At 43.3% G+C, this 8,698-nt stretch overlaps 1 protein-coding gene across 1 annotated transcript in view; it reads left to right on the top strand.

The window, feature by feature from the left end:
* The first annotated feature begins 80 nt into the window (after positions 1-80).
* LOC144495025 (ras GTPase-activating protein 1-like) overlaps positions 81-8,698 on the top strand; it is a 196,163-nt gene continuing 187,545 nt past the window's right edge. The window contains exon 1 of the mRNA XM_078214823.1: positions 81-636. Coding sequence (XP_078070949.1) covers positions 290-636 — 347 coding nt within the window. The 5' untranslated portion in view covers positions 81-289. The remainder of the gene's footprint in view (positions 637-8,698) is intronic.

Genomic DNA, 8,698 nt, shown 5'->3' with positions numbered 1-8,698 from the left:
GATCGACCTCTCCCCCCCCCCCCCCCCCGGAGTTAAGTGAGCCAGTGGTTTTTGCGATCTCCCCCACCCCCTCCCCCGCCACTGACTGACTGACTGACGGAAGGAAGACAGATGAAGTCATGAACTCTCCCCTCCGCTGAGCGCTCCTTCAGTAAAAGTTGCCTTTTCACCTTCCGCACCGAACCCTGTCGTATGTTTTTATATAGATAAAAGTTTCTTCTCTCCTCTCTTTCTCGCCTCTCCCCCTCCGCACACACCCCGTTCCCATATTGTGAGCGGGGCTGTGACCATGATGGCGGCGGAAGTGGGGAATGAATGCCTGCTGGCGGCGGCTGTGCCTGTGGCGGCTCCGGGCGGAGATGGGGAGACGGTCGTTTTCCAGACTCCGACGCAGAAAGTGTCGGACTTGGGCTCACTGCGGCCCGTCGAGTCCGAATCATCCCCCTCCCCATCATCGGCATCGCCGCCTGGGGGCCCGTTCCTCTCGGAGACTGTTGTAGGCGCCGTTGCTGCCCCAGCCCCCCTCTCCGGCGCCCCTGCCCTCCCCTTGCCCCCCGACGAAGTGGATTCTTTCGACGGCCATGAGTTTGAAGAGGAAGAAGTGGAGATCCCGCTGACGGCTCCTCCGACTAACCAGTGAGTAGTGACCAAGAGAGAGATGGCCTGTCCCAGGCAGCGGCCCAGGGGCTTGTCAAGGGGGGGAGGGAGGGAAGCTTCCCCGAGAACAAAGAAACAGAGCCGCGGCCTCGTCATCACACCTGGATCCCAGCAGTTGTAAACACAAAACTAATGCAAAGAGGACAATGCAAAACTGCTGCCTTTGTTGCCCGCAACAGGAGTGTAAATTCATTGACCACTTATAGCCGGAAACTCATTTTCTTGCTTTTATTTACCCCATGCAGATTGAGGTTTCAAATGTTCAAAATTGCCTCCTTGCTGAACAATACACGTTTTAACTTGTTTGCTCCGGTAGATGCTGAAATAATCTAGCCTGCTGATTGTTTTGAACCCTGAAAATTGTGCTGGAAGTTGTTAGCGGATATCAAAAGTGTGCATTGTAACTTCTGGAGGAAACCGGGACCACCTGAAAATATCTTGCCTTTTTTGGTCTTGTGTATCCCGTATATTTTATTGGTTACTGTTCAACTATATTGCTTGAATTATGACTTCTACATCTGGTGAGTCGCTTCAACTGGCAGCATAGTTGCTTAATATATGGCAGAGCAAGGGTGTTGTAATATTAAACTTGTACTTTTCAGCGAACGGTTACTTACACATTTGAAAGGGACCGACATATTGCAAAATTTCCAAATGTCTTTTCTTTATTTAATAGATTTGTTCAGGAAAGTGTAGGCCAGCATTGCTGTCAGAACGGGCTATTTAAGAGTCAATAAACGTGACAAGTTATCATAGAGCAGATGGTACAAGGAAGTGTGTAGTTTGAGACTCCTGGTTATCAATTCCTCAGGTGCACGCTGGTAGCGAATGAAGCCCCTATTTGTAAAACTGCTAACTTATTCAGCACCAAAATTATAAGTATGAGCTTTTTTAGTATCTTAGAATCTTAGAAACCCTACAGCACAGAAAGAGGCCATTCGGCCCATTGAGTCTGCACCGACTACAATCCCACCCAGGCCCTACCCCCATATCCCTACATATTTACCCACTAATCCCTCTAACCTACGCATCCCAGGACACTAAGGGCAATTTATTTTAGCATGGCCAATCAACCTAACCCGCACATCTTTGGACTGTGGGAGGAAACCGGAGCACCCGGAGGAAACCCACGCAGACACGAGGAGAATGTGCAAACTCCACACAGACAGTGACCCAAGCTGGGAATCGAACCCAGGTCCCTGGAGCTGTGAAGCAGCAGTGCTAACCACTGTGCTACCGTGCCACCCATCTGTACCAATCATCCGTGGGTATCTGTGTTTTTGACTTTTCTAATTCATAAATTTCAGTACATAAGTCATTTCTTTCATCTATCTTGTTTGTGCAGAATCTACATTGTAGGTCTTTAATTCAAATTCCTTGCTCTTTCCATATTTTTCCTCTTAACATTTTGCATCCTAAATCCTGTGATTACCATTTTAGGTCACTTTTGGTGACCAAAAATGGCAATCACAGGATTTAGGATGCAAAATTGGTGACACATTGTCATTTGAATGCAAAACTTTGTAAGTTTCCATTTATACTTTTATTAGTAATTCAAGTGCTAATGTTAGTTATGTGTCACTATCAGTGACAATTGGCTTGTACTTTTTCAAGTCTCTTCAGACCAAATGTAATATTTCCAAGTTTGCTGATGACACAGAAATTGGTGAGAATGAGGAGGATGTTAAGAGGCTTTATGGTGATTTAGACAAGTTGAATGAGTGGGCAAAAACATGGCAGATGAGGCACAACGTGGGTAGATGTGAAGTTATCCCTTTCGGCTGGAGAAACCGAATGTCAGAGTATTATTTACAAGGCGATAGATTGGAAAATGTTGACATACAAAGGGATCTGGGTGTCCTAGTACACCTGTTACTGAAATAAAGCATGCAGATAAGCAAGTAGCTAGGAAGGCTAATGTTATGTTGGCTTTCATTGCAAGGGGACAGCAATTTTCAGCAAGGATGTCTTACTGCAGCTGTACAGAGCCTTAGTGAGATCACACCTGGAGTATTGTGGGCAGTTTTGGTCTCCATATTTGTCAGAGGGAGTGCAGCAAAAGTTAAATCGGACTGATTCCTGGGATAGCAAGATTGTTATATGAGGAAAGATTGGATCTGGATTCACTGGAATTTAAAAGAATGAGAGGCTATTTATTTGAAAAGTATAAAATTCTGTCAGGGCAGGACAAACTGGATGCAGGATGCTCTTTCCTCTGGCTGGAGGGAATCAAACAAGGAATCACAGTCAACTGATTGGAAATTTTGCAATTTAAAATCTGACAGAACAAACTAAAATGTGAGGCCACCTTGCAAGGCGAAGGTGCGAAAGCAACAAGACACCCTCGGGGAAGTTTGAAGAGAGGAACATTTCCTATTATTCAGAGATTCATTGAAACAGCTCACTGTCTAAGGAGGAGGCATTAAAATGAAAAGTGCTCGATATTGAAACTATGATTGTCTCAGACAGACCCACCCAAAACCTCTCAGAAGTACACAATGGGTGAAGTATGACAGGTCAGACTGCAGCCACTGCAGATGTTGCAGATTGGTGAGTAGGTAGGGTGGATAAATAAATTATAACAGTAGTGCAGAATTGGGGGCCATGTAGTTTAATAATGTTACGAGGCTTATTGTAGGGTTTAGGAGTTGGGACTTTTCCTTTTTGATATTTAGAATCAAAAATCTGTTGTTTCTCCAATTGATATAAATTGAGCATGCCATAATGGGAAAAGATCTCTCAGACTTTCTCTTTCCACCACAAGTCATTTATCTTCCAGATTTGCCTTTGGGTGTCAGCCTTGAGCTTTTGGAATGCTACATTCTTGATTTGCGACTTTGCGTTGTTAAGTCAGGCAACGAAGGCTGCACATTTTTGTTCCAGGTGGTCTCATATTTCAGCATTGTTTTCATTTGACTTGTCCTGGTGACAACTATGCTCAAACCCAATGGTCTGGACACTAGTACAGCTGATTTTATTTGATCCCACTGTTCTAAAATTTAGTTGGCTACATGAAGAATTTCAAGATTAGTTGTGAACTGTGTTTGGAATTCCTCTCTTTGGTCGGGCTGCTTTAGGGCTGTGACATTGATCTTCTTCCTCTTGGACTTTTGGTTTTTGCGTTTTCTTGGTGCTCGGTGGATGTCACCAGCAATTGATCAAGTCGATGATCCGTCCAGCAGGCATCAGTCCAGGATCTGTGTGGATTGAGTGATACAGATATCACTTAGATCTTTGACTCAAACTATGACATAATCCAAGAAATGCCGATGCTTCAATTTGTGATGCCTCCGTGTGGTTTTGTGTTTGTTCTTCTGACAGAAGAGGCTGTCGATGGTGGCATATTGAGTATGGCTTAGCTGTGGGTGAAATGTCATGAACCTTTCATTTATGCAACTCTGGAGTTCTGTTAGTGTATCCAAGATCCTATTCTGGAAAGCCAGACCAACACAGTGGACACAAAGACCGCTGTTATTCTTTCCTTCCAGTAGAAGGTGTTTCCTGTGCTTGTTCCTTCAGCTGCCCCTCCCAGGAGGGTGACAGCAGCAATTTGGAGTCTTGATAGTTGACATAACGAACGCTATCCTTGAATCTTGCTTAAAAGCAAAATTCCAGCCCAGACCTGGCCAGTCAAATATGCCACTTTCTTTATCTGTTGAAGGACAGAATCTGGAATATGTTGAGCACTTTTCATACCTTGGTAACCACCTCTCTCAAAATGTCATTATGGACGATGAGATCCAACGTTGGATCTGCTACGTCCACTCGGCCATCTATGGACTATGGTCGAGTGTTTGCCAAAGACATTTTATTTGGAAGTGAGGTAGTTCAATCTGAAGCCAGGGTGCTAAATTTAAGCAAAGGAAAATATGACAGTATGATGGGCAAATTGGCTGATGTACATTGGGAAAAATAACAAATTATGCAACTATGCCTTCGTTCAAGGCACAAAACCCCCAATGGCCAATGACTATGGCTAACAAAGGAAGTTAAGGATTGTATAAGATTAAAAGAAGATATATATAATATATAGTTGCCAGAATAGTAGTAAACCTGAGGATTTTAAAATACAGCAAAGAAGGACCAATCAACTGATAAAGGGAGAATAGTAGGTTCCCATGTAGGTTTCATAGGTAAATAAAAAAGAAACATTTGGCTAAGACAATTATGGGTCAATTACAGAGAGATTCAGGATTATTTGTAGTAGGGAATATTATAGAGCAGCTAAATCATTATTTTGTGTCTATCTTCACTGAGGAAGATACAAGAAATCTCCCACAATTAGAGATCCAAGGGACTAGGGGGAATGAGGAATTGAATTTGGCCCATTGATGTTATGATGTGCCAAGTGCTTATCCAGATACTTTTTAAAAGGATGTGAGGCAACCTGCCTCTACCACCCTTCTGTCACCTTCTACTCTACCACCACAAAGATAGAGATAAAGGAAAATCTCTAGTGTTTTGAAGAATGAGAGATGGTCTCAGTGAAATCTACAAAATACTAGGAGGGGTAGAAAGGGTAGATGCAGGTAAAATGTTACCCTTTTTTGGGGTGTGTAGAATCTAGGACACAATTTCAAAGTGAAGGAGAAACTACTTAAGATGGAGATGAACAGAGGGTTATGGATCTCTACCTTAGAGAGTTGTGGGTCAGTCATTGAATATGTTTAAAACAGATCAACAAATTTCAAAATACTAATGACATAAAAGGACATGGGAATAAAATAGTGAGAGAAAAACACATTGAAGGGGGTGATCAGCTATGATATTTAATTGTGGAGCAGGCTCAATGAGCTGAATGGCTTTCACCTTCTGCTATGTTCTGTAAATCAACAAAAGTCCTAGTGAACAGAGCAGTTGTTGTAGCACACTCCTACACTGCAGTGATACATAACAGCACCAGAGAAATTCCATCAGCAATGCCTTCACACATTTTCCAGATTCAATGGGAAGACTGGCGAACAAGTTCTTGTGCCTTTGAAGGCAGCTGCACAAGCATTCCAGGCAAAACTCCTGCAAAATCAACTGTGATAAACTGGACACAGTGGCTGGGATTTTATGACCTCGCTTGGGCGAGGCTCGTAAAATCCCGCCCAAGGTCAACGGAGAATTCCGTTCTGCAAGCCTGGCCCACCCCGATTCCGGCGTGGCGGTAAAATTCTGGCCAGTGTCTGATGGCTGAAAAGCATTTTCCCCACCAGGCCCTGTCAACTCTCAAATGGCCAGTGTTCCAGGAAAGACAAAGAAAATACTTTTAAAATACTCTGAAGCTATCGCAGTGCGGCAGCATTGATATTAATGTACTGGGAGGAGCTTGCCACCAATTGTTCTAAGTGAATAGTTTTAAGTACCCCAGGTCAGTAGTGGTTGAAGATGGAAATATGGAAATAAAATTAGGCAGCGGAGATGCTCTGTTTGGAGAAATAGGAAGAAGTGCAGTGGAGTGTTATGGGATAGAAAATTACTGCTGAAACTGAAAAGAATCTACAAAACATTTGTGAGAGTGGCCTTGTTATATCATGTAGAAACTTCAGCAAAATCAACAAGAGAGGAACAGTGATTGCTTGGATTGCTCAATATCTTGGTGATACCATTTCTGAGTCTTGTGAACCTTAGGAGGAGAGAATTTTCCAAATTACCAAGGAGTTAAGTTTATATATTGAATTGACAATGTATTTTTAAATTCAAACCCTGTTATAACCAACTCAGGAGTGACTCAAAGAAATCAATTCACTCCTTCCTCCTAACTTGGTCATAACAATATTTAGCATTGAGAGCGACAGAAGAGAGAAACAACTCCACAGATGTTATCGGGCGGCACGGTAGCACAGTGTTTAGCACTGCTGCCTTACAGCGCCAGGGACCCAGGTTCAATTCCAGTCTTAGGTGACATCTGTGCGGAGTTTGCACATTCTCCCTGTTTGAGTGAATTTCCTCCTGGATGCTCCGGTTTCCGCTAGTACAGCACAAAGATGTGCAGGTTAGGTGGATTGACCATGATCAATACACAGGTTTGTGGAGATGGGACAGGGGAGGTGGGCCTGGGTGGGATGCTCTTTTGAAGAATCGATGCAGACTTGATGGCTGAATTGTCTCCTTTTGCACTGTAGGGATTCTATGTCTTCATAACCTCGACTATATATTACCTAAAACATAGAATTACAACATTGAAGGAGAGCATTCAGCCCATTTTGCCCATGCTGGCTGAAATAGAGCTATCCAATTTTATCCCTTTTTTTGCTCCAGGCCTGAAGTCGTGTAGGTTTTGACATCTCGTGACTGTGCAACTGTTTTTTTAAATGCAATGAAGACTTTTCCCTCTTTCTTCCTTTAAGACAGTGAGTTCCAGATCCCCATCATCCATTCAAAAAGATAAAAAAGTACTCCTCAACTGCCAATTATTATTCTCTCTTATTGGGAGGGAATAGAGGGAATGCTCTTTGCTAATTTAACCTCTCCATGCCCACTAATCTAAAGAAAGTCTCCATTCCTGGCGATGTTCTTGTAAATCTCTTCTGTACCTTCGAGGACAGGGTTGTCCAATAAACTGTTTGTGGATCACAATCCTGTCTGTTGTGTCTCTATATCCAGCCTTCAGAGCTAGTGTTCAAATTACAGTTAAGTGCAAGTGAAAGATTCCGCAAAGAGCTGCTCTTCCAAACTCTCCCAAGTGAGCATAAAATGCAGCAGCCAAAACAGTCTGTGATTAGAGTAGCAACAAACAGTGGGAAGGTGATTGGCTTTGTTCAGCCAGAGGCCTGAATGAACACTAGCAGTGGTGAGATAGCTGGTGAGGGAGAGAGGCAACTTGTTGATGTTGAGGGATGGGGGAAATGAAGCATTGTTTCGTGGGGAGAGAGCAAGACTACCTGCCTGGGATTGGAGGGTGAGTCGGTAGCGGGAAGAGAAAATGCCTGCTGGGGATTGGAAGGTGGGAAGGAGAGCGAGTGTGTGTGTGTGTGTGTGTGTGCGCATGAGAAAGAGAGAGAGACTGTTTGATGGGAGTTGGAAAGTAGGTGGGTGGGGGTGGGGCAAGTGTGGGGGAGAGAGAAGTTGCAGTGACTGCAGGATATGGGGCACCTGACAAGGCTGGGGAAAGAGTTTTGATACTTTCACAGCTACTGTGAACCACCTCAGCATTTTAATCTCCATACCACCCAGGCCTGGCAGCTGTGTGTGCATGTCTGGTTCACCCACACATACATCAACATGCCTACACCCACTCTTAGGGTGGGTGAGGTGAGTAAGTGGGCAGCTGGAGGCTGGGAGTGAGCAGGAGACACACACACAGACTGTTTCACTCGCTCACTTATTCTCTCTTGTGCACCCTCTTTCGTATACCCTCTCTATTGCGCTCTAATGACCGTTTTTATTAATTGTTCATTTTTTTAAATGATCAATTGTCAGTTTTTTTGCTTCAGCAAGTTGTTTTTTTTTCATGACTCAGTTTAAAAAAAAATCATGTTTAATGTTGTGCCAAAACCTATTAGTCTGAAGTTTGCTCACTGGCTTCACACAAGGAGATTGGACAATCTTGCTATTGTGTGATCGCATCCTTTCTATAATGTGATGACCACAACTGTAAATAGTACTTTAGCTGTGCTCTGACTAGTGTTTTATACAATTTTAGCAGAACTTCCCTGCTATTATATATTCCTCAGCCAATAAAGGGATCCAATCTGCCTTGTTGACCACCTTTATCTACCTCTTCTGTTATTTGCAGGGATCTGCACAGAAACATCCAAAGCCTTTCACTTTTGAATGTTTTCTTGTAATGAAATCCTTATGCTAAACTCCCTAATAATGATCACAGATGAATGGTCTGGTATAAAGCTGTCCTTATGCTTAGAATATTTGTGCAAAGACTATGCAAGTCCACGTGACTTGTCATTAAGATTGGGTAGCATCTGAAATTTATTGGTTTATTTCAGGTCAAGAATGTTTGGTATGGTCTTTTATTAAATGTTGATGAAAAATCATGATGTGGAGATGCCAGCGTTGGACTGGGGTGAACACAGTAAGAAGTTTCACAACACCAGGT

The sequence above is a fragment of the Mustelus asterias genome, chromosome 6, assembly GCF_964213995.1.
Source record: "Mustelus asterias chromosome 6, sMusAst1.hap1.1, whole genome shotgun sequence".
Classification (NCBI taxonomy): Eukaryota; Metazoa; Chordata; class Chondrichthyes; order Carcharhiniformes; family Triakidae; genus Mustelus; species Mustelus asterias.
This window is presented reverse-complemented; position numbering and strand designations above follow the sequence as displayed.